General features: G+C 48.5%; 2 protein-coding genes across 3 annotated transcripts; one reads left to right on the top strand and one right to left on the bottom strand.

Annotated features, from left to right (window-relative positions):
- Positions 1-921: 921 nt before the first annotated feature.
- AAAS (aladin WD repeat nucleoporin) lies at positions 922-15,733 on the top strand. Its single transcript, XM_012450316.2, has 16 exons — positions 922-1,191; positions 1,830-1,957; positions 6,819-6,874; positions 7,173-7,264; positions 7,459-7,505; positions 7,748-7,846; positions 8,164-8,307; positions 13,510-13,630; positions 13,944-14,068; positions 14,205-14,265; positions 14,413-14,503; positions 14,698-14,791; positions 14,876-14,943; positions 15,091-15,172; positions 15,291-15,375; positions 15,482-15,733. The coding sequence occupies exons 1-16, from the start codon at positions 1,069-1,071 to the stop codon at positions 15,704-15,706; spliced, it is 1,641 nt and encodes a 546-aa protein (XP_012305739.1). The 5' UTR covers positions 922-1,068; the 3' UTR covers positions 15,707-15,733.
- MYG1 (MYG1 exonuclease) lies at positions 14,454-23,874 on the bottom strand. Of its 2 annotated transcripts, XM_064377136.1 has the most exons (9): positions 23,590-23,874; positions 23,281-23,393; positions 21,387-21,455; positions 19,983-20,142; positions 17,780-17,932; positions 17,536-17,658; positions 16,958-17,139; positions 16,656-16,850; positions 14,454-16,335 (listed from the first exon to the last, which is right to left on the bottom strand). In XM_064377136.1, the coding sequence occupies exons 1-8, from the start codon at positions 23,803-23,805 to the stop codon at positions 16,667-16,669; spliced, it is 1,200 nt and encodes a 399-aa protein (XP_064233206.1). In that variant the 5' UTR covers positions 23,806-23,874; the 3' UTR covers positions 14,454-16,335; positions 16,656-16,666. The 2 variants fall into 2 exon arrangements, with proteins under 2 accessions (XP_064233206.1, XP_064233207.1); XM_064377137.1 differs by lacking the exon at positions 21,387-21,455 and having other exon boundaries at positions 23,590-23,870.
- Positions 23,875-24,001: the final 127 nt, after the last annotated feature.

Genomic DNA, 24,001 nt, shown 5'->3' with positions numbered 1-24,001 from the left:
CATGCCTGTAATCCCAGCTACTTGGGAGGTTGAGGCAGGAGAATCGCTTGAACCTGGAAGGCAGAGGTTGCAGTTAGCCGAGATCCCGCCACTGCCTTCAGCCTGGGCAATAGAGCGAGACACTGTCTCAAAATAAAATAAAATAAAATAAAATAAAATAAAATAAAATAAAATAAGGGAAATGTTAGTTTTCCTTCCTTCCTTTCTTTTTTTTTGAGATGAAGTTTCACTCTTGTTGCCCAGACTGGAGTGCAATGGTGCTATCTCAGCTCACTATAACCTCTGCCTCCTGGGTTCAAGTTATTCTCCTGCCTCAGCCTCCTGAGTAGCTGGGATTACAGGCACCCGCCACCACACCGGGTAATTGTTGCATTTTTAGTAGAGATGGGGGTTTCACCATGTTGGCCAGGCTGGTCTCGAACTCCTGACCTTCAGGTGACCCACCCACTTCGGCCTGGCCGTAAGCCACCGCGTCTGGCCAGGAAATGTTAGTTTTCCAACCGTCCCCACCTCCCTTTCCAGGACGCCTAACCTTGTGGGTGCAGCACTGCTTCTCCTCTCTTAAGACTTTTCCTTCAGCTTTCCAGCCTGCTTCCTGTGACATGCCTGTATTTTCTTCTGGGTGATCCACAGGCCTGGGAGGGTTAATTTGGTACTTCCATGAATGTGGCTGATTTCGGGCTTTCTAAGCGCTAAGAGAGTGAATGGCAGAAGGTGTAGGGGAATTCGGAGCTGGAAAGAACAGTAGTAGCAGTCTCATGGAAAACAAGAAAACTCCGCTTCCGACGGTAACCAGGGGTTGGCCAGAGGACGCACGTATCCGCGCTGCTCCCCCTCCGGCCGCCAGGGGGCGGAGGAGGAAGCTTTGGAGGTCTGTCCCGGGACCACGCACGCGTCCTTCTTTCCCGTTAGTCTTTCCTTCACTTCCGTTGAGCTCCGCCTCGCCGTTTGTCCCTTGCGGCTACCCGTCCGCATACGAATCTAGCCCGGGAACTGAGTCGCGGGAGTGCGGTCTGTGCCGTTCCGGCCGGGAGTTTGCTGACTCCAGACGTCCTGCGGACCGGCAAGATGTGCTCCCTGGGGTTGTTCCCTCCTCCACCGCCTTGGGGTCAAGTCACCCTATATGAGCACAATAACGAGCTGGTGACGGGCAGTAGCTATGAGAGCCCGCCTCCCGACTTCCGGGGCCAGGTGGCCAGGGCGAGGAGGGAGGGGACCTACAGGCATGGGGGCGGAGTCGGAGAGAACTGGGGAAGGAAAGCAGTATGACAGGGGCAGGGTCGCAGAGTCTAGCCGACTGCAAGCAGCCTGGCCCCTGCAGAGAATAGAAGGGCTGGAATCTGTTTGGACTGGGATTGGAGTATAAGAGGGAGGTTAAGGAGCTGTGGAGGAGGCCTAGAGGGGATGGAGAGAATGAGAGAGATTCTAGGGAGTGTGAAGATGCAGGAGAACTCTTTAAAAATTGGGGACAGTATCTTGGGAGGATCAGGACGTTACAACCTGGAACTTTTTCCATGGTGTTTCTGGGAAGGACAAGGAAGGGAAACTGACATTGAGTGTTTGTCCTGTAAGAAAGAGGCTGAGTCAGGTGCTTTCTAAAAGTGTTATACAGTTTCATAATTACAGCAACCCTATGAAATATTATTCTAATTGTACAGATACGGGAGCTAAGACTTGTTTCCCATTCTCACAAGTGTTAGCTTTGTGGAAATGGGAAACAGGCCTCTGGAATCTCTTATACTTAGCCCAGCGGTGGGTGGAGATAGCAAGAAATTAAAGATTTGGGAGGAGACTGACTCACTGTCACACCCCTCACTTCTGTGCTATAGTGGATCAATCTTCCGATCCTACACCTGACCAAGGATCCCCTAAAGACCCCTGGAAGGCTGGACCATGGCACAAGAACTGCCTTCATCCATCACCGGGAGCAAGTGTGGAAGAGATGCATCAACATTTGGTGAGGCATCGCAAAGGGTTTCCTGGGTCATAGTCTGCAGATCCTGGAAAATGAGTCACCACCCCTTTACCTTGGGGTGTTCTTCAAAAGATTTTTTTTTTTTTTGAGACGGAGTCTCGCTCTTGTTACCCAGTCTGGAGTGCAATGGCGCGATTTCGGCTCACCGCAACCTCCGCCTCCTGGGTTCAAGCAATTCTCCTGCCTCAGCCTCCTGAGTAGCTGGGATTACAGGCATGCGCCACCATGCCCAGCTAATTTTTTTTTGTATTTTTAGTAGAGACGGGGTTTCACCATGTTGACCAGGATGATCTCGATCTCTTGACCTCGTGATCCACCCGCCTCGGCCTCCCAAAGTGCTGGGATTACAGGCGTGAGCCACTGCGCCCGGCCTGATTTTTTTTTTTTTTTTTGAGACGGAGTTTCGCTCTTGTTACCCAGGCTGGAGTGCAATGGCGCGATTTCGGCTCACCGCAACCTCCGCCTCCTGGGTTCAAGCAATTCTCCTGCCTCAGCCTCCTGAGTAGCTGGGATTACAGGCATGCACCACCATGCCCAGCTAATTTTTTGTATTTTTAGTAGAGACGGGGTTTCACTATGTTGACTAGGATGGTCTCGATCTCTTGACCTCGTAATCCACCTGCCTTGGCCTCCCAAAGTGTTGGGATTACAGGCGTGAGCCACCGCGCCCGGCTATATCAAAAGACTTTTATTCAGGCTCGCTCTCCATGAGAGCTGTATGTGCTAAATCGTATGAAATTACTAGTCCTTATTGTAGAACTCAAATGCTCAATAAATATCAGTTTTCCTTCCTTGTCCTTCCCATGAACACTATGGAAAAAATACTTCCATTTCATCTCTAGTTACTTGCTTTGCTTTCTGGCTTGATTAGGTGAACCTGCTCTCTGCCCCTACCCCATATCATTACCACTTCTGAGCTTTTACTTGAAGCTCAGCGAGATTAGATATAAGGTTGCATTGAATAGTCTCATACATAGGTGATCCACTTTGCACATGTAGGAGTGGAGCCACACTCCCTGGGTCCTTTTGTTTTTTGAGATGGAGTCTTGCTTTGTTGCCAGGCTGGAGCGCATCTCAGCTCACTGCAACCTCTGTCTCCTGGGTTCAAGTGATTCCCCTGCCTCAGCTTCACAAGTAGCTGGGACTACAGGCATGTGCCACCATGCCTGGCTAATTTTTTGTATTTTAGTAGAGATGGGGTTTCACCATGTTGGCCAGATGGTCTCGATCTCCTGACCTCATGGTCTGCCCACCTTGGCTTCCCAAAGTGCTGGGATTACAGGCGTGAGCCACTGTACCCGGCCGGGGTTCATTTTCTGGCTGTGCCATTTTTTAGCTGTGTGACCTTGAGCAAGTTACTTAATCACCTTGTTTTTCAGTTTCTTCATCTGTATATGGAACTTATCTTACAAGGTTTTAGTGATGATTAAGTGAATTAATAAAGTACTGAGAGAACGGTGCTTCATATTAATGGCACATTTTTTTTTTTTATGAGACGGAGTCTTGCTCTGTCCCCCAGGCTAGAGTGCAGTGGTGTGATCTCGGCTCACTGCAACCTCTGCCTCCCGGGCTCAAGTGATTCTCCTGCTTTGGCCACCTGAGCAGCTGGGACTATGGGCTCACACCACCATGCCTCGCTAATTTTTGTATTTTTAGTAGAGATAGGGTTTCATCATGTTGGCCAGGCTGGTCTTGAACTCCTGACCTCACCTGATCTGCCCGCCTTGGCCTCCCAAAATGCTGGGATTACAGCTGCGAGCCACTGGGCCTGGCCCTATTAATGGCACATATTAATCCCTTCAAGGATTAGTTGTGCCAGGCACAGTGACTCATGCCTGTAATCCCAGCACTTTGGTAGGCTGAGGCAGGTAGATTGCTTGAGCTCAGTAGTTCCAGACTACCCTGGGGAACATGGTAAAACCCCGTCTCTACAAGAAAAATGCAAAAATTAGCCAGGTATGGTGGTGTGTGCCTCTAGTCTCACCAACTCAGGAGGCTTAGGTATAGGAGGATTGCTTGAGCCTGGGAGGTGGAGGTTGCAGTGAGCCAAGATTGCACCAGTGCAGTGGCATAGAGTGAGACCTTGTCTCAAAAAAAAAAAAAGGGTTAGTAGGGATGAATTCCTAGAAATTAAGTTGCTGGGCTCAGAGGTTATGTTCATCTGTAATTTTATGAGGTGTTCCAAATAGTCCTCTGTCAAAATTGTACATGTATATGGTCCCACCAGCAGTGTGTGAGAGCCTGTTTTCCAACACATGTACTGTCAAACTTTGATCTTTGGTACTTTAGTATAGTTGAATGTGCATGCCTGTGTGAGTGAAGTTGAACATCAGTTTATTGAAAAGCCATTCATTCCCAGGCTCTTTCTTGTCTCTTACTTCTGCGGCTGCTGCTTGTCAGGCTTTTTGGTGGCTCCTCTTCCTGATGTCCTTTAAATGTTGGTGTTCCTGGGGCTAGATTTCCAGTCGATGCATCAGACCTGGGTGTTCACTTGTTTGCCAGATTATCCTGCTTGAATATTTCACAGGCTTCATATATTCAGCATGCTCAAATCCAGTGTCTTTATTTCTCTCTCCAAACCTACTTCTCAATGATCATATTACTCATTTAGGAACAAGTGGTTTGAGTGTAGGTTCTGCGGGAGATAGATGGTTGACTCCTGACTCTGCTACTTTCTACTGAGATTACCTTGTTCATATTAATTAACCTCTTCACACCTTTTCTCTCATCTAAAAATGCAGTGATAGGCTGGGCACAGAGGCTCATACCTATAATCCCAGCACTTTGGGAGGCTGAGGCGGGTGGATCACTTGAGGTCAGGAGTTCGAGACCAGCCTGGCCAACATGATAAAACTCTGTGTCTGCTAAAAATAAAAAAATTAGCCTGGCATAGTGATACCCACCTGTAATCCTAATTACTCAGGCTGAGGCACAAGAATTGCTTGAACTTGGGAGGTGGAGGTTGCAGTGAGCTGAGTTCACACCATGGCACTCCAGCATGGGCGATATAGTAAGACTCAGTCTTTAAAAAAAAAAAAAAAAAAGCATAGTGAAACCCTGCCTCTACAAAACATTTACAAATTAGCTGGGCGTGATGGCGTGTGCCTGTAGTCCCAGCTGCTTAGGAGGCTGGGGCAGGAATGCCTGAGCCCAGAAGGTTGAGGCTGCAGCGAGCTGTGATCATGCTACTGCACTTTAGCCTGGGTGACAGAGCAAGACTCTGTCTCAATAAAATAAAAATACATGCAGTGATAACAATACCTATCTTGTAGGATTGTGAAAATGGCTTGATTAGTTCATGTGAGGCACCTAGTCCGGAGCTGGCACACTGTAAGCATATTAGCTGATATAGATACTACCTAGGCGTTTCCCTTGTATTGCTCTTTCCTTTACTAATGTCTGTTTAGTCTTCACATCTTGTTCATGCTACTTCCTAAATCTCTCAAATCTGTCTCTTTTCTTCATACCCACCAGTTCAGGCCATTTTCACATTTTTCCTGAAGTAGATTCTTAACTGATTTATTTTTCTTTTCTTTTTTTTTTTTTTTGAGACAGAGTCTTGCTCTGTCGCCAGGCACCAGGCTGGAGTGCAGTGGCATGATCTCGGCTCACTGCAACCTCCACCTCCAGGGTTCAGGCAATTCTCCTGCCTTAGCCTCCTGAGTAGCTGGGACTATAGGCATGCGCCATCACGCCCAGCTAATTTTTGTATTTTTTAGTAGAGACGGGGTTTCACCATGTTGGCCACGATGGTCTCGATCTCTTGACCTCATGATCTGCCCAACTCAGCCTCTCAAAGTGCTGGGATTACAGGTGTGAGCCACTGTGTCCAGCCTTTTTTTTTTTTTTTTTAAAGCAGGGTCTTGCTCTGTTACCCAGCGTGGAGTGCAATGGCACAAACATGGAACACGGCTCACTGCATCGTCAGCCCCCGGGGCTCAAGCGATGCTCCCTCCTCAGCCTCCCAAGTAGCTGGGACCACAGGCGTGTGCCACCACACCTGGCTAATTTTGTATTTTTTTTGTAGAGACGGGGTTTCTTTATGTTGCCTAGGCTGGTCTTTGAGCTCCTGAGCTTAGGCAATCCACCTGCCTTGGCCTCCCAAAGTGAGCCACTGCACCTGGACTTTTTCTGTTCTGTGTGTGTGTGTGTGTGTGTGAGAGAGTGAGAGAGAGAGAGAGAGAGAGAGAAATGGAGTCTCACTCTTGTCCAGGCTGGATTGCAATGATGCGATCTCGGCTCACTGCAACCTCTGCCTCCCAGGTTCAAGTGATTCTCCTGTCTCAGCCTCTCGAGTAGCTGGAACTAGAGGCGCATGCCACCACCCCCAGCTCATTTTTGTATTTTTAGTGGAGATGGGGTTTCACCATGTTGGCCATGATGGTCTTGATCTCCTGACCTTGTGAACCGCCCGCCTTGGCCTCCTAAAGTGCTGGGATTAGCATGAGCCTCGTGTAGGCCCTTATTCTTATCACTCCCTAATCTGCAGCCAGACTGCTCTTTCTAAAATGCTACTGTGTGATCGGTTTATTCTTTTCCTTAAAATGCTTCCATTGCTTTCCATTCATTGTCTTAGATCAGGTCCTAACTCCTTGGCCTGCTCACAAAGCCTCAAAAGTCCTCAGAGCCTTGGTTGCCTCATAGATAAATGGGTAGAATGTCATTCAGATTTGTGAGATACTTAAATGAAAGGACAACATATAGAGTGCCTGGTACATAGTTGGCACTCATTAAATGTGAATGCCCATATTTTTAATACATGTATATTGAATGAATGAATGAAACTTGTAGAGGGGACAGAGGGGATCAGAGTAATCTGACTCACATTTTCCTCCCTTATCAGGTGTGATGTGGGCCTTTTTGGGGTACTAAATGAAATTGCAAACTCAGAAGAAGAGGGTAAGTATTTTTCCCTCCAGCCTTCCCTAGTTTTGTAGTTATTTCCCCTCCATATTCTTGAACTCACCCCAACACCTGTTGGCCCAGACTCTTTCCTTTTAGCCCTATTTTTCCTGTTCTCTTCTCTCCTACCTACCCAAATAACCCAGAGTGGGTGTGCAGAGTGAGGTGTTGGGAGCACTTACTGGGCAGAAGGACCTGGGGAGTGGCTGGCTGTCCTTCCTTGTCTTTCACCTAGAGGGCATCTGGTGAGAACCCTGTGAATGCTTTAATCAGAGTTGCTTCCTCAACCCCACAGTGTTTGAGTGGGTGAAGACGGCATCTGCCTGGGCCCTGGCACTCTGTCGATGGGCCTCCTCCCTCCATGGGTCCCTGTTCCCCCATCTGTCTGTAAGTTTGGCTTCCTCCCCAGCCCTCTGCAGTTGCTGCATCCTCAACCCACTCTGCCCCCATTCCTATCCCTGCAGATCAGGGTTGGGTGTGATGACTTTAGAGGGTAGGAGTGGTCCAGCTCCCCAGTAGGAATAGTGAGGGGATGAGCTCCTTTTGCCCCAGTGTGTCCTCTGTCTGCTTTGTTCTTACAGCTCAGGAGTGAAGATCTGATTGCTGAATTTGCCCAAGTCACAAACTGGTGAGTGCACAGTCCCTGGAGCTCTGTGGGAAGGAAGTCCTGAACCTTGAAACTTCTTCTGGGGAGAAGGCAAAGACTCCTACTCCTTTCCTGATTACTCCCCATATTCTCATTCCTCCTGTTCCCCCGAAAAAGAATAAAAGAAAAAGTAGAAAAAAACCAAGTCCTTACTGGAAATGAATGTGAGCTTCTGGGCTTGGCTGGGGTAGGTGCAGGACTCTTTATGTTAACTCCTTCCTTAGGTCCAGCTGCTGCTTGCGTGTCTTTGCATGGCACCCTCACACCAACAAGTTTGCAGTGGCCCTACTAGATGACTCAGTCCGTGTGTATAATGCCAGCAGGTGTGTGTGGGCATACCAGGTGGGCTCTGACTTGTCAATATCACCTTTGCTTGCCAGCCTTGGTCCCATGGTCCCAGGGAGTCCTGTAGTTCTTGAACCTGATTCATAGGGCTCCTTCCAGAACTGGGGTCAGGGAAGCTCCATAACTGAATGTGTGCTCTTTCTAGACCTAAACTTTATCCCCTCCTACCCCATAATGCCCCTGGGCCCTGGATGGATCATCTTTCTTCTCTGTGGCTTTCTCTCCTTAACTGCACTCTGGGCCCTGAAGCCTTAGTGTTCTTGCCTTGACTCAATTCCCTACCCCTTTACCCTAGCACCATAGTCCCCTCCCTGAAGCACCGGCTGCAGCGAAATGTGGCAGCTCTGGCCTGGAAGCCCCTCAGTGCCTCTGTCTTGGCTGTGGCCTGCCAGAGCTGCATTCTCATCTGGACCCTGGACCCTACCTCCTTGTCTACCCGGTGAGTCCTAGTAGCCTGTCTTACCTTGGCCTGAGAGTTGTGCAATGCTAGGCATGGTGGGTGATGAGGAGATCTGAAAGGAGAAATTCTTTGTCCTCACAGCACTTCCCAGGGCTATAGGAAAAGCAGATTAAGATCAAGGTTGGTTGCTAAGAATAATCTGGAGAAAGAGACAGAACTAGGGGCGTTTTGGATTGTGGGTACAATGTGTCTGTGGGTTACAGGGTGGAAAGACTTTTCTTTTTTTGTTTTATTTTATTTTTTTTGTTATTGCATTTTAGGTTTTGGGGTACATGTGAAGAACATGCATGATTGTTGCATAGGTGCATACGTGGCAGTGTGATTTGCTGCCTTCCTCCCCTTCACCTATATGTGGCATTTCTCCCCATGCTATCTCTCCCCAACTCCCCACCCCCCACTGTCCCCCCACATTTCCCCCCAACAGACCCCAGTGTGTAGTGCTCCCTTCCCTGTGTCCATGTGTTCTCATTGTTCAACACCCGCCTATGAATGAGAACATTCGGTGTTTGATTTTCTGTTCTTGTGTCAGTTTGCTGAGAATGATGGTTTCCAGGTTCATCCATGTCCCTACAAAGGACGCGAACTCATCGTTTTTGAAGGTTGCATAATATTCCATGGTGTATATGTGCCACATTTTTCCTGTCCAGTCTATCATCGATGGGCATTTGGGTTGGTTCCAGGTCTTTGCTATTGTAAACTGTGCTGCAGTGAACATTCGTGTGCATGTGTCCTTATAGTAGAACGATTTTATAATCCTTTGGATATATACCCAGTAATGGGATTGCTGGATCAACTTTCTTTTCTTTTCCTTTTATTTTTTTGAGACGGAGTCTCACACTGTTGCCCAGGCTATAGTGCAGTGGCGCGATCTCGGCTTACTGCAATCTCCACCTCTGGGGTTCAAGCATTTCTCCTGCCTCAGCCTCCTGAATAGCTGGGCACATGCCACCATGCCCAGCTAATTTTTTTGTATTTTTAGTAGAGACAGGGTTTCATGTTGGCCAGGATGGTCTCGATCTCCTGACCTCGTGATCTGCCCACCTTGGCCTCCCAAAGTGTTGAGATTACAGGCGTGAGCCATCTCGCCCAGCTGGTAAGACTGTTCTTCAGAGGACTATCAGGAGACTTAAAGGAACTATGAAGAAAATTAGTACAGATAAGATCAGAAACTAGGAATACCTGTGAGCACTAACTAAAATAAAACCAGAAACTGGTTGTTTAAATTATGAATAAGCTGGGTGCTGTGGCTCATGCCTGTAATCCCAGCACTTTGGGAGGCCAAGGAGGGTGGATTGCTTGAGGCCAGGAGTTCAAGACCAGCCTGGCCAACATGGTGATACCGCGTAACGCCTGTGATCCCAGGGACTTGGGAAGCTGAGACCGAGAATCACTTGAACCCAGGAGGCAGAGGTTGTAGTGAGTTGACATCATGCTACTGCAGCTGCACTCCAGCCTGGGGGACAGAGCAAGACCCTGTCTCAAAAAAACAAAAAACGAAAAACCCAACAATTGGTGGTATGCACCTGTAGTCTCAGCTACTCAGGAGGCTGAGGCAGGAGAATCACTTGAAACCCAGGAGGTAGGGGTGGGGGTTGCAGACGTTAACATGGGGGTTGCATGTTAACATCTTATATTACCATGTTAGATTTGTCAAAACTAAGAAGGCAATGTTTGTTATATTTGTTCATTATAATTAACTACAAATTTTATTCAGAGATCACACCACTGTGATCCAGTCTGGGCAACAGAGCAAGACTGTCAAAAAAAAAAAAAAAAAAAAAAAAAAAAAAAAATATATATATATATATATATATATATATGTATATATGAATAAAAAAGAAAACCTTTTGGCCAGCCTAATTAAGGAGAAAGAGAAAACCAAAGTATACTATTTTCAGAAGTGGAAAGAGAGATAACCATAGATATGGTAGAAAATAGAAGAATTATAAAAGAATATTACGGACATGTTTAGGCCAACAAATTTGAAAATCTGAAGGAAATCTTTGATTTTCTAGCAAAATATAAGTTACAAAAGTGGATTGCAGAAGAAAATGATGAGTTCTACCACTAAAACAGACACCAGGCTGAGATGGTTTTATGAGGGTTGTATCTAATTTTCAAAAGGATAGTCTTAGGTTGGGTGCAGTGGCTAACGCCTGTAATCTTATCACTTTGGGAGGCTGAGGTGGGAGGATCACATGAGCCCAGGGGTTTGAGAGAAGCCTTGGCAACTTAGACCCCATCTCTAAAAAAAATTTTTTTTTTTTTTTTTTGAGACGGAGTTTCGCTCTTGTTACCCAGGCTGGAGTGCAATGGCGCGATCTCGGCTCACCGCAACCTCCGCCTCCTGGGTTCAGGCAATTCTCCTGCCTCAGCCTCCTGAGTAGCTGGGATTACAGGCACGCGCCACCGTGCCCAGCTAATTTTTTTGTATTAATAGAGACGGGGTTTCACAATGTTGACCAGGATGGTCTCGATCTCTCGACCTTGTGATCCACCCGCCTCGGCCTCCCAAAGTGCTGGGATTACAGGCTTGAGCCACCGCGCCCGGCCGTCAAAAAAAATTTTAAAAATTAGCCAGATGTGGTGGTGCAAGCATGTGGTCCCAGCACCGCAGGAGGCTGAGGCAGGAGGATTGCCTGAGCCTGGAAGGTCAAGGCTTCATTGAGCCATGATCTCTACAGAGTGAGACCTTGTCTCAAAAAAAAAGGTATAGTCTCTATGTTACTTATTCCAGATTATAGGAAATTTGGAAAGCCTTCTGATTTTTTTTTTTTTTTGAGACGGAGTTTCACTCTTGTTGCCCAGGCTGGAGTGCAATGGCGCGATCTCGGCTCACCGCAACCTCCACCTCCTGGGTTCAGGCAATTCTCCTGCCTCAGCCTCCTGAGTAGCTGGGATTACAGGCACGTGCCACCATGCCCAGCTAATTTTTTGTATTTTTAGTAGAGACGGGGTTTCACCATGTTGACCAGGATGGTCTCAATCTCTTGACCTCGTGATCCACCCGCCTCGGCCTCCCAAAGTGCTGGGATTACAGGCGTGAGCCACCGCACCCGGCAGCCTTCTGAATTTTTTAAAAAAACTTTAATAAACTTTTTATTTTGGCAGAATTTTAGATTTATAGAAAAGTTTCAAAGATAGTACAGAGAGTTTCAGCATACCCTTCATGCAGTTTCCCCCATTGTTAACGTCTTATATTACCATATTAGATTTGTCAAAACTAAGAAGGCAATGTTTGTTATATTTGTTCATTAACTACAAATTTTATTCAGATTTCACCTGTTTTCCTGTTAATGTCCTCCCTCTTTCTGTTGCAGGATCCTTCCTGATTTATTTTTATAAAGTTAATGTAATCCTAATACCTAAACCTTGACAATAGATACTATAAGAAAAAAAATACATGATAATAGGTTTTGTTTTTTATTTATTTTTGAGACAGAGTCTTTCTCTGTCACCTGGGCTGGAGTGTAGTGGCATGATCTCGGCTCACTGCATCCTCCACCTCCCAGGTTCAAGTGATTCTCCTGCCTTAGCCTCTCTAGTAGCTGGGATTACAGGTGCCCACCACTGTGCCCAGCTAATTTTTGCATTTTTAGTAGAGACGGGGTTTCACCATGTTGGCCAGGCTAGTCTCGAACTCCTGACTTCAAGTGATCCGCCCACCTCAGCCTCCCAAAGTCCTGAGATTAGAGATTGGGCCATTGTGCTCTAGCCTGGGCGACTAGCAAAACTCAATTTCAAAAAAATTTAAAAAAAAGGCCAGGCGTGATGGCTCATGACTGTAATCCCAGCACTTTGGGAGGCTGAGGCAGATGGATCGCTTGAGTCTAGGAGTTTGAGACTAGCTTGGGCAACACAGACACTGTCTATACAAAAAAAGTTAAAAAACTAGCTGGGGTTGGGGTGTACTCCTGTAGTCCTAGCTACTTGAGAGGCTGAGGCTGAGGCAGGAGCTATATTTATTATTATTATTTTTTTTTGGAGACAGAGTCTTATTTTGTCACCAGGCTGGAGTGTAGTGGTGTGATCTCGGCTCACTACGACCTCCGCCTCCTGGGTTCAAGCAGTTCTCCTCCCCAGCCTCCCGAGTAGCTGGGACTACAGGTGCGTGCCACCACGCCCAGCTAATTTTTGTATTTTTAGTAGAGACTGGGTTTCACCATGTTGGCCAGGATAGTCGATCTCTTGACCTTGTGATCCACCTCCCTCGGCTTCCCAAAGTGCTGGGATTACAGGTGTGAGCCGCCGTGCCCAGCCAGGAAATATTTTTTATAGCATTATGTATAATAAAAACTTACAAACAAGTCAAATGTCCATTTGTAGAGGCATGACTGAATAAACTATGGTTCATCTATTGAGTGGTATACAGTGGAGCCACTGAAAAGAATGAGATGAATCTGAACTGACCTGCAAAGGCAGCTGTGATTTATTGTAAAGTTCAAGAGAATTAAGTTGTATATCCATAACTAAGCCTTCACTGGAGCTGAAAGTGGTTATAGTTAGGTGGAAAGAGGAGAAGGTGGCATTTATTCAGGTAGTAGCCTTCATCTGTCAGGTCAGGCACATGGCTCTGGAAATACACAGCTGCAGACACATGGCAGGTGCCCTCAGGTAGTTCCCTTTCAGTGATGGAGGCCAAGCCACAGGCAGCATCTTTGTGATGAGCAGCAAACAATGCAGGAGTGCAGATGTGGGAGGAGCTCTGATAAAGGAGGGGTGTGTTCTGAGGAGCCTTAGATAACTTATTCTGGGGAGGAAAGGTTGGAACCTTATGTCATAAATTATCCTTGGATGGATGGATGGCCAGGCTGGATAGCCTGCAGCGGGAAGCTGTGTTCTGGGGTGGGGCCTGACATCGCCCCAGGGCACACCTTCTAGGTTACTGGTTAGGTTTTACCTCCTCATGGCCTGTAGTGAAAGCATTCCCTTTCACCCGGGCCTTGAGACCTTGCAGATCACCTCTTCTCTGTTGACCTGCTCATGGTGACTTGGCCCTTTTTTCCTTCGCTGTTTTTTTCTTTTAACTTCCACAATCCTTATTCCTTTTCCCTAACCTGGATTTGACCTCAGAGCAGGACATCAGGATAGGGAGATTTTAGCAGAAGGAGGCAAAGAAATAGAATTTTGGGGCTAGCTTCTTGTCATGTTCTGACTCTATACCCTCTGTGTTCCCCTCAGACCCTCTTCTGGCTGTGCCCAAGTGCTGTCTCACCCTGGGCACACACCTGTCACCAGCTTGGCCTGGGCCCCCAGTGGGGGGCGGCTGCTCTCAGCTTCACCTGTGGATGCTGCTATCCGGGTGAGTGGGTCCCTGTCCTGCATGCTCCTTTCCGTCCTGGCGAAAGTGTTTCTCACTCACTGGTAGAAACATCATGGGGGAAGGAGGAGGGACCCTGGTCCATTTAGTCTTAAACTTACCCAGGGAGGAGCTTTGCCATCAGTCTCATTAGGATGAAAACTCCACCCTCTGTAATTGTCAGCACGAACCCGTGCCTTCTGTTTCACAGTCCCTCTCTTGGTTCCTTTCCTTTCTGGCTTTTGTATGTTAGAGAGGGCAGCCCACTATGAGATGATAGGGTGCTTGAGTTTTCTCTACTGCCCCACTCTCCTAGGTATGGGATGTCTCAACAGAGACCTGTGTCCCCCTTCCCTGGTTTCGAGGAGGTGGGGTGACCAACCTGCTCTGGTCCCCAGATGGCAGCAAAGTCCTGGCTACTACTCCTTCGGCTGTCTTTCGGTGAGTGGGAGAAGGATGGAGGGGGGCATGGACCTAGAGAAAGGCACTTAGCTCCTGGAAGCTCTGTCAAGGGAGGTAGGTCCAAATTTTGGAACTTAAGAGGTCCTAAGCTGTAATTTGTTTCTGTCTGGCTCAGAGTCTGGGAGGCCCAGATGTGGACTTGTGAGAGGTGGCCTACTCTATCAGGGCGCTGTCAGGTAAGAGGGGACTCTGATTCACAGATGCTGGGGAGGAGAGGATTCCAATGGGTCCCTGATGCCCCCAAGCCCAGCCACCTCTACTTTCCATCCTGCATTCTAGTATAGACATAGCTTCCTCCCCTGCCTTTTGCTTCCTGACCCCAGACTGGCTGCTGGAGCCCAGATGGCAACCGATTGCTGTTCACTGTGTTGGGAGAGCCACTGATTTACTCCCTGTCTTTTCCAGAACGTTGTGGTGAGTTAGGGCAACACTTCAGTATTTGGGGTGGTCAGAGGGAGGCAGCAACATTTGGTAAGATGCAGCTCTGAGGGATAATGGGAAATATAGAAGATTAGGAGATTTAGAGGTGTTGATGCCTGTGGTGAGCTGGCGGCCGACCAGTGAGAGGCCTGTTTCTTGCAAGAACCTCTGCTCTTATCCATCCACAGGTGAGGGAAAGGGGCGTGTTGGAGGTGCGAAGTCAGCAACAATTGTGGCAGATCTGTCTGAGACAACAATCCAGACACCAGATGGTGAGGAGAGGTGAGCTAAGTGTTTGAGAGAACGGCAGTGAAAAGCAGGTGGGAGGGACACACTGAAACTCTCCCAACCTGTCCTCACACATAGGCTTGGGGGAGAGGCTCACTCCATGGTCTGGGACCCCAGTGGGGAGCGTCTGGCTGTGCTCATGAAAGGTAAGAGGCAAGGATGAAGGGCTCAGCCCACAGCCATCTTCCCAGTTAAAGTAGTGAGGCCATGCCCTGGCCTGCAGTTCTCCTCTGCCCCCATCCTGGGACTCTGCCATCAGAGTTCCTCCCCATCCCTGGATCCATTTCTTACAGGAAACCCAAGGGTACAGGATGGTAAGCCAGTCATCCTGCTCTTCTGTACTAGAAACAGCCCTGTGTTTGAGCTCCTTCCCTGGTAAGTGCCACGTGGGCCCTTAGGTCTGGACTCCTCACCAGACTTCCTGCACAAAACCCATATCTCACTACATGCAGCTCCCTTCCGCCTCCAGTTGCCTGCTCACCTTTTCTTTTAGTGGCGTTATCCAGGGGGAGCCAGGAGCCCAGCCCCAGCTCATCGCTTTCCATCCTTCCTTCAACAAAGGGGCCCTGCTCAGTGTGGTGAGTGTGCCAGGCTGCTGGGGCTTCCGGGCCTTGGCTGCTATATGGCTCTGCCAGGTGCCCTTCTTTGGGCCCAAGCTGATCCTTTTCTTTCCCCACTCTGCAGGGCTGGTCCACAGGCCGAATTGCCCACATCCCGCTGTACTTCGTCAATGCCCAGTTTCCACGTTTCAGCCCAGTGCTTGGCCGGGCCCAAGAACCCCCCGCTGGGGGTGGAGGCTCTGTTCGTGACCTGCCCCTCTTTACTGAGACAACCCCAACCTCTGCTCCTTGGGACCCTCTCCCAGGGCCACTACCTGTTCTGCCCCACTCCCCACATTCCCACCTCTAATAATAAAAGTTTTCCTTTTGTTTTTCAATCTGTTACCAGACTGTCTTCCAGGGAGTTGCACTGGAGTATAGTCAGGGAAGAAAGCGTGGACTTTGGGTTAAGACCCTGTTCTGTCACTTTTTAGCCACTTGTGAATTTGGTTGAATTATTTAACTCTAGAAACTGTATAGTTTCAAATGATTTGGAAAGCAAGGCTAAGAAGCAAGGCTAAGAAGTTAGTGTGAAGAAAAGAATATCTAGCACAGGGTCTCACAAATAGTTGTTTTCACTTTCCAGAATGGTATAGAGCAAGAATGTCAAGGAGTGGGTATGAGACAGAAAGTTTTGTTGTTGTTTTTTGAAATGGAGTTTCACTCTCGTTCCCCCGGTTGGAGTGCAATGGGGTAATCTTGGCTCACCGCAACCTCCGCCTCCCAGGTTCAAGCGATTCTCCTGCCTCAACCTCCTGAGTAGCTGAGATTACAGGTGCCTGCCACATGCCCAGCTAATTTTGTATTTTTAGTAGAAACGGTTTCTCCACGTTGGTCAGGTTGGTCTCAAACTCCTGACGTCAGGTGATCCGCCCACCTCGGCCTACCAAAGTGCTGGGATTACAGGCGTGAGCCACCGCGCCCAGCCAGAGATGGAAGGTTTTTTTTTTTTTTTTTTTTTTTTTTTTTTTTTGAGACAGAGTCTCGCTCTTGTTACCCAGGCTGGAGTGCAATGGCGCGATCTCGGCTCACCGCAACCTCCGCCTCCTGGGTTCAGGCAATTCTCCTGCCTCAGCCTCCTGAGTAGCTGGGATTACAGGCACGCGCCACCATGCCCAGCTAATTTTTTTTGTATTAGTAGAGACGGGGTTTCACCATGTTGACCAGGATGGTCTCGATCTCTCGACCTCGTGATCCACCCGCCTCGGCCTCCCAAAGTGCTGGGATTACAGGCTTGAGCCACCGTGCCCGGCCTGAAGGTTTTATTAGACTAGGAGATTCGTGGGAGGTGTGAGCGCTGGGCCAAGGTGGCACGGGCCATGCTCAAGGCACCCTCTCGGGTACAGTGACCGCCAATGAAGCCGCTGGCATGGACGAAGATGCAGCCAGGAATCCCACTGACCTGGTCCAAGGCCTTGTCCCGAAGACCCCGCCATGGCTCTGGCAGGGGCAGCCTACGAATGGGCAGAAAGGAGTAGAGCAGAGGTCAGAGTTGGCAGCATTCTCTTAACAAGGCTGAGACAGGCCTGAAGGTGTGCAGGGTGGTTCCCTAGGGCCTCACCGGCTTTGGAATGAGTGGAGCTCCTTGGGCACACACTGTACTCGCCATTGTCCAGCCTGGTCAGTGTAGATAACAAAGATGATGGCCACTGGAGGGGACAGCCCAGATTCCAGGTGGTAGAGATGCTCCTTCCAGGGACATCCACCTTTTGCCAGTTCCACAATCTCCCCACTTGGGTCCACCTGGAAGAGGGAGAGCATAGCTAGAAGATTTAAGGTAGGCTGGGCATGGTGATCATGCTTGCAGTCACAACGCTTTGGGAGGCTGAGGTGGGAGGATCAATTGAGCCCAGGAGTTTGAGACCAGCCTAGGCAACAAAGTGAGACCCTGTCTCTACAAAAAATACAAAAATTGGCTGGGTGAGGTGGCATGTGTCAGTAGTCCCAGCTACTCAGGAGGCTGAAGTGGGAGGATTGCTTGAGCCTAGGAGGTTGAGGCTGCAGTAAGCCAAGATTGTGTTCCACTGTACTCCAGCCTGGGCAAGAGAGGAAAAAAAAGGGTTTAGAGTAGAAGCAGGAGCTCCTATTTATTGGCAGTCAGTAATCCCCAAGCCACAATGCCTCCTCCCAGGCCTGTACCTGAAATCGCTGGGCAAGGGCCTTTTCCACCAAGGCCCGGGCTGGCAGCCAGCTGTGTTGGTAGAAATCTAATCTCTGCAGAAACTCCTCTTGAACCAGATTCATTGCACGCTTGAAGCCTGCCTGGGAATGATGAGAATCAGAACCAGTGCTGGCCCAAACTTTGAATTTGCTAGGACTTAGGAGGAAATGCTCCCATTTCCCCTCAGCCCACAGTTCTTACAGGTCCCAGAAGCCCCATTACCTCAGTGTCTTGATCGGGCTGGCTCCAGGTAGGATTAAGTCGAGCAACTCGTGCACTCAGGGTAGTGGTCACTGCATATCGAGGCTCCCCTTCTGCCCACTGGGAGATCCCATTGTCCACTGCATCCACCTCCTCCACAAAGTTCTCATACATCTAAAGCAGCAGCAAGGGAAATGTTATTGAGGCTACCTACTAGTTTCGTGAAGTCTTACAGGATTCAAAGTATGTTCATACACACAGTCAGCCCTGTGAGGATCTCTCAACATTAACTGGAGGAGAAAAGGAGAATTGGCAAGTTCAGCAGCCTGCTGAAACTCAGAGGGCTCGTTGTGCTGTGACTGAAATTCAGATCACCTGGTTTCTAATCCAATGCTCATTGTGCACAAAGCTCAAGCCAACGGCAACACATGTGGGGAAGGGACTGCTAACTTTTGAACAAGGAAGATCTCCAGTTGCTGCTAGAGGGTATCTATCTATCTATCTGTGGGGGTGAATCCCCATGGCTGAAGGCTGGTACATCTCCAGGTGGGGTGAGTAGGTATTTAGTGACATGGTCAATGAGGTGCAGGAGGGGCTCTGGTCAAGAACACAAGCGGGAGAAAATAAGTGTGAGACTAAACTCTAAAAGCTGGATGCTGGGTTATGGTTTTGGGGAAGCCCATAATGTGCCACATGACATCAGCAGTTGCTACATCTCCTGGGTCTGAATAAATGGTAGGCTAATGCCTCAAGAGTTTTGGGTCAGACACTTTATGCCAAATGCTCTAAAAAACAGACCTCCCTATATAGCAGTACATCTGTGGTATGTAGAAAAGTGCTACTCGCAGAGCACTGAGAAAGTAACTCCTATGCCCAGCACCTCTTTGTGTGGACCCCAACCTGATGATCAGCTAAAACATAAGTTTAGGGTGAGGCGTGAGGATCACTTGAGCCCAGGAGTTTCAGTCTAGCCTGGGCAACATAGCAAGACCCTCCTACAAAAAGTTAAGATATATAATTAGCCAGGCATGGTGGCATGCACCTGTAGTCTCAGCTACTTGGGAGGCTGAGGTGGGAAGATGGCTTGAGCCCAGGAGTTTGAAGCAGCAGTGAGCCATGATGGCACCACTGCACTCTAGCCTCGGCAACAGTCTCTCAAAAAATAAACACGGGTTAAGTTTGGTCAATTGTTGTTAGGGCCGGGTGTGGTGGCTGCAATCCCAGCACTTTGGAAGACCGAGGTGGGTGGATTACTTGAGGTCAGGAGTTCGAGACCAGCCTGGCTAACATGGTAAAACCCTGTCTCTAATAAAAATACAAAAATTAGCCAGGCATGTTGGCAGGAGCCTATAATCCCAGCTACTCTGGAGGCTGAGGCACGAGAATTGCTAGAACCCAGGAGGCGGAGGTTGCAATGAGCCACTGCACTCCAGCCTGGGTGACAGAGCAAGACCCTGTCTCAAAAAAAGAAAAGAAAAAAAAATTTAGTCAATCATTTAGAAATCCTTCAGCAGTAGAAGGGAAAACTGACTCAGTCTAAAATCTTGATACTCCAAAAACTCTATAGTCAACAGAGGGCAGAAGATGGGCAAGCTGAAACTGAGAACTGAACTCAACAGTCCACATGCCAGAAATCCAGCTGACTGAATCTGCGCTTTGACTTGCGAACAAGTAGGTGTCCTCGGTACTGTGCGACCCGACTTCATGTTCCTTCCCCAGCAGCAGGAAGCTGCTTGCAGGGGATACTGGTGGAATCCAAAGATAGTTTCATAATAAAACTCTTCCCAGCTGAGCTTCCCAATTTATGTACCACTAGTGAATTACAGTGGTGCCTAACATATGCTCCTCTCAACCTTCAGAGCAGCCAGAACCTCTTGAGCCATGTTTCCAAACATAAGCAGCCTCCCCTGTGTTTACCCAAAGGTGCTGAACAATTGCTCTTTGTGTGTCAAGAAAAAGACGGGGCCATGCTGCTTTATGGTTTTCAAAGCCCTTTCCAATATATTACAGCATCCACTTCTCACAACCACCCCAGGATGTAGGTAGGGGCGGTATCACCATCTCCTTGTGACATGAGCCTGATTGAGGGAGAGGATGAGTGTTGGGCCAGCTACAGGCCAGGAACCCTGACCCGAGGCCCCAGTGCTGAGTGCTGTGTGAGCACTGCTCCCAGGCAGCCTGGTGGAAATGCATGTAGGGGGCATGTCTGTCCTCAGGTTCCCACCTTGTCATAGAGGGTGCCCACCACGCTGTCCTCTTCACTAGTGCCCAGCAACTGGGCCAGCAGCTTGTGCCCGAAGTGCAGATAGATGAGTCCTGCACTGCTCAGCTTGGTCTGCCATGGCTTCCCAGGGGACAGGGAGCTCATGGTCTCTGTGAAAGACCTGAGAAGCAGAGGGAGGTAGGGCTCAGGTGAGGGACCTTGGCTAGTCTCCATGCATTCATTCAATGGTTAACTCAATGCTTCCTAACTGCCACATTTTATGTTTTATATGACATTAAGGATAAAAAAACCAAGATGCTGTCCTCGTTTTCTGATTCATCTGCGGAGGCTAACAAACACAACCCCCCCGAGTACTCTCGCTAGACATGAGAAGGAAAAGGAAGGAAGGGATGAGGAAAGGGTTTAGAGGACAGCCTTCAGGTCAGTTCTGAAAGATTAATTAGTGATGTCCACCAGAGAGACAAGGGGTGAAAGAGAAAAAGCATTCCAAGTAGAGGGAACAACATGAATGATGGCTGAAAGACAAGTGTTTTGATGGGACTTCAGGAAAGGCAGCTCAGGTGTGAGAAGTGAGTGGCAAAAGATAAAGCTGGAAGGGCAGGCAGGGCCAGACCACTGGACTTTATCATTGGGTAATGAAAGTCACTGGGAGATTTTAAGCAGGCAGGTGCATGTTAGAGCATTGCACCAGCCAGCATGAAGAACAGATACAAGATTACCTGCAATGGTTCAGGTGAATAAAGAAGGCAAGAATTGAACAGCAGTGGGGTGGAAAATAGAAAAAAGATATAACAGATGTTAGGGAAGTAGAAACTACAACCATTTCTAAATACCAGTCCATCTCAGAATCACCTAGGGAGCTCCATTTGTTTACTTTTATTATTAAATATTGAATACAGGCTGGGCCCAGTGGCTTACACCTGTAATCCCAACATTTTGGGAGGCCGAGGTGGGCGATCATTTGAGGTCAAGAGCTCAAGACCAGCCTGTCCTACATGGTGAAACCCCATCTCTACTAAGAACACAAAAATTAGCTGGGCATGGTAGCGCATGCCTCTAATCCCAACTATTTGGGAGGCTGAGGCAGGAGAATTGCTTGAACCTGGGAAGTGGAGGTTGAAGTGAGCTGAGATTGTGCCACGGCACTCCAGCCTGGGCAACAAGAGTGAAACTTCATCTCAAAAAAACTAAAACAAACTAATTGAGGCTGGGCATTGTGGCTCACGCCTGTAATCCTAGCACTTTGGGAGGCTGAGGCGGGTGGATCACCTGAGGTCAGGAGTTTGAGACCAGCCTGGCCAACATAGTGAAACCCCGTCTCTAATACAAAAATTAGCCGGGCATGACGGTGGGCAGCTGTAGTCCCAGCTACTCGGGAGGCAGAGGTAGGAGAATCACTTGAACCTGGGAGGCAGAGGTTGCAGTGAGCTGAGATTACACCACTGTACTCCAGCTTGGGTGACAGATGAGACTCTGTATTAAAAATAATAAAACAAAAAGCTGAGTAAATACAAAAGAATATATAAAATATTCACAGGTATGACACAAATGATACAGTAACCCCCCCCAGATAAAAGTTCGAAAAGAAGCAAAACTAAGTACACTGTTAATGCAAATAGACATTTGCTAAACTATACAGAAGAACAAGCGTATGAAGAACACAAAATTAGGACACTGCTGACTTCTGGGGGTCGACGTGGGATGGGATAGAGAGAAGCACACAGGTATAGATGTAAAGGTACTGGCAATGTTCTAGTTTCTTAGGCTGGGAGACTGTTTCATTTTGTTTGATATTTTAGAAATGTTATATTCTTTGTTTCAAATGTGTAATTTTAAGTGTACATAAACAAAACAATTTGATAAAAGGAGGTGGTCAATAATGCCAAGTGCTAAAGAGATCAGTTGAGACCCTTTGCCAGCTCCCTGGTTTGGTGCTGAGGTCACTGGTGCCCTTCTGTTGAGCAGTTCCAGTGGAGAGACTGGGAATGGGCTCGAGGGGAATGAACTGGAAACGAAGAGGTGAAGCCACGGTCAGCTGATTTTTGAAGGGCAGCTGAGGAGTGAGTGTGAGAGCTTAGGCTATAAATATTGGGAGGGTTTCCTCCTGACATCATTTATAATATGTATGCTAAAAAAAAAAAGAGAGAGAGACTTAAAACATCATAATCCCTCTCTCCAAGATAGTTACTTTTCATGGTATGGTATAATTGAGGGAGGGTTTTGTTTTTGTATCTTTGTTTCTTTTCAAGATGGAAGATACTTGAGAAGGGTTTTAGGCTGTAGGGAAGGTGAGGTGAAGACACTAGTGGAACTGTGACATGAAATCTCAAAGGATAGGCTGGTAGTGGCTCACGCCTAAATCCTAACACTTTGGGAGGCCAAGGCCAGTGAATCACAAAGCCAGGAGTTTGAGACCAGACTGGCCAATATGGTGAAACTCCATCTCTACTAAAAATACAAAAATTAGCTGGGTGTGGTGGCACGTGCCTGTAGTCCCAGCTACTCAGGAGGCTGAGGCAGGAGAATCGCTTTAACCTGGGAGGTGGAGGTTGCAGTGAACTGAGATCGCACCACTGCACTCCAGTCTGGGCAACAGAGTGAGACTGTCTCAAAAAAAAAAAAAAAAAAATCCAAGAGGACAAAGTAATAGACTGGAAATGGGGCAGAGGATTAATCTCCGACAGAAGGGAACAAATTTCCCTGAATTGGTAGGAGAAGCTGAGGATAGTTTGGGGTGGGATACTGAGGAAATGCTCAATTTCTTTTGAGAAGAGGCAGGGACGCTGAGTTTGATGCCGTAGAGGCCTGATGGGGAAGAAAAGGATTGGAATGGACTACCCTTGAGCAAGAAGGATTTCCCTTTGGAAGGGTGTAAATGAAGTAGAAAACTTCACACATTTGAACTGTCACCAACTGCCACAATCGTGGGCGCAGCGGTTAGGTGGAGCAGCAAGGGCACCAGAATGGATTAATAAAAACTGATGGCTTTATCTAGTTGGGGTGAAATTGCTGTTGGCGGGGGCGGGGGGGGGGAACAAAAAAAAAAAACCTTAGCTAAGGAAGGAGATGAGATAAGGAAGGGGCCCAAGGGACTCCTTGGAACCAAGGGAGGTCCCAGGCCAGGGAGATAGGTGAAGAACAGACAGAGCCAGAAGGATGGTGTATCCTAGTGGGAGTTTGATTTCAATGATGAGGCAGTTCTTTTCCCTGACACTGACCAAGGCAGTAGATGGCTGAATTGGAGCACAGAGGAAAGTTGAGGTCAAGGAAGTTAAATAAATGGTATCTGGGAACCTACCTCTGGTGATGGTCATATCGGTGTCTCTGAGGGTCGTACTCGCCCCCCACGTCCACCACGATATCACAGGAAGCGAGTTTTTCGGGATCCCGGGTTCGCACAATCTCTGCATCCTGTGAGGTACATAGTGGGTAAATGGACTGACAGGGGTTGCCAGGTAGGGGATTAATGCTGGACTTCAGGGATGCAGGGCGGGTAGGAAGGGTGCTTGGGCTGCTGGGCGCTACCGGAGGGACCCTGATAGCGGAACGCCGTCCACCCTGGAGGCATGCATGCACGCAGTCTCAGGGTCATTTTTGCGGACCATACCTGGTACTCCGGCAGCAGGCGAAGCAGTGCGCATGCCAGTGCCTCGTCGCAGTGGAAGGTGCCATTGTGCGTCCCGATTCTGGGTGGTGCCATGAGTTTGCTGCAGGGTCGCTTTGAGGGCGGGACGGACTCTGGGCCGAACATGTGGTGCCTGGTATAGAAGGGTGACGGCGGCAGCAGCAGCGTATACAGGCCGCGCAGGAAGCGGTGACCCATCAGATCATCCCCGCAGGGAGGCGGTAGCGCCGACCCGGAAAAGGAAGCGCCAATGCAACTCCACTTCCGCCTAGCGACCGTTCCCTTGGCAACCAGCTCTGCAGCGTGAGCAGCACACTCCCAGCATAGGATTTCTTCCAGCTGGTCAAAGGGCCCTGCGGTGGAGCCTCCAAGAAGAGAACCGCATCACCCCTGT

The sequence above is a fragment of the Aotus nancymaae genome, unplaced genomic scaffold, assembly GCF_030222135.1.
Source record: "Aotus nancymaae isolate 86718 unplaced genomic scaffold, 86718_ANA_hifiasm-v0.15.2.pri h1tg000016l, whole genome shotgun sequence".
NCBI classification, from domain to species: Eukaryota; Metazoa; Chordata; class Mammalia; order Primates; family Aotidae; genus Aotus; species Aotus nancymaae.
This window is presented reverse-complemented; position numbering and strand designations above follow the sequence as displayed.

Bases quoted from the DNA above. Each gene is read 5' to 3' on its own strand.
- AAAS (XM_012450316.2), top strand. From the start codon at position 1,069: ATGTGCTCCCTGGGGTTGTTCCCTCCTCCACCGCCTTGGGGTCAAGTC. The intron at 7,265-7,458 runs GTAAGTTTGGCT...TTGTTCTTACAG, and splicing joins CCCTGTTCCCCCATCTGTCT to CTCAGGAGTGAAGATCTGAT. The intron at 7,847-8,163 runs GTGTGTGTGGGC...CCTTTACCCTAG, and splicing joins CGTGTGTATAATGCCAGCAG to CACCATAGTCCCCTCCCTGA.
- MYG1 (XM_064377136.1), bottom strand. From the start codon at position 23,805: ATGGGTCACCGCTTCCTGCGCGGCCTGTATACGCTGCTGCTGCCGCCG. The intron at 20,143-21,386 runs GTTCAAGTGATT...TCTGCTTCTCAG, and splicing joins CTGCAACCTCTGCCTCCCAG to GTCTTTCACAGAGACCATGA. The intron at 17,659-17,779 runs GTAATGGGGCTT...CATCATTCCCAG, and splicing joins AGCCCGATCAAGACACTGAG to GCAGGCTTCAAGCGTGCAAT.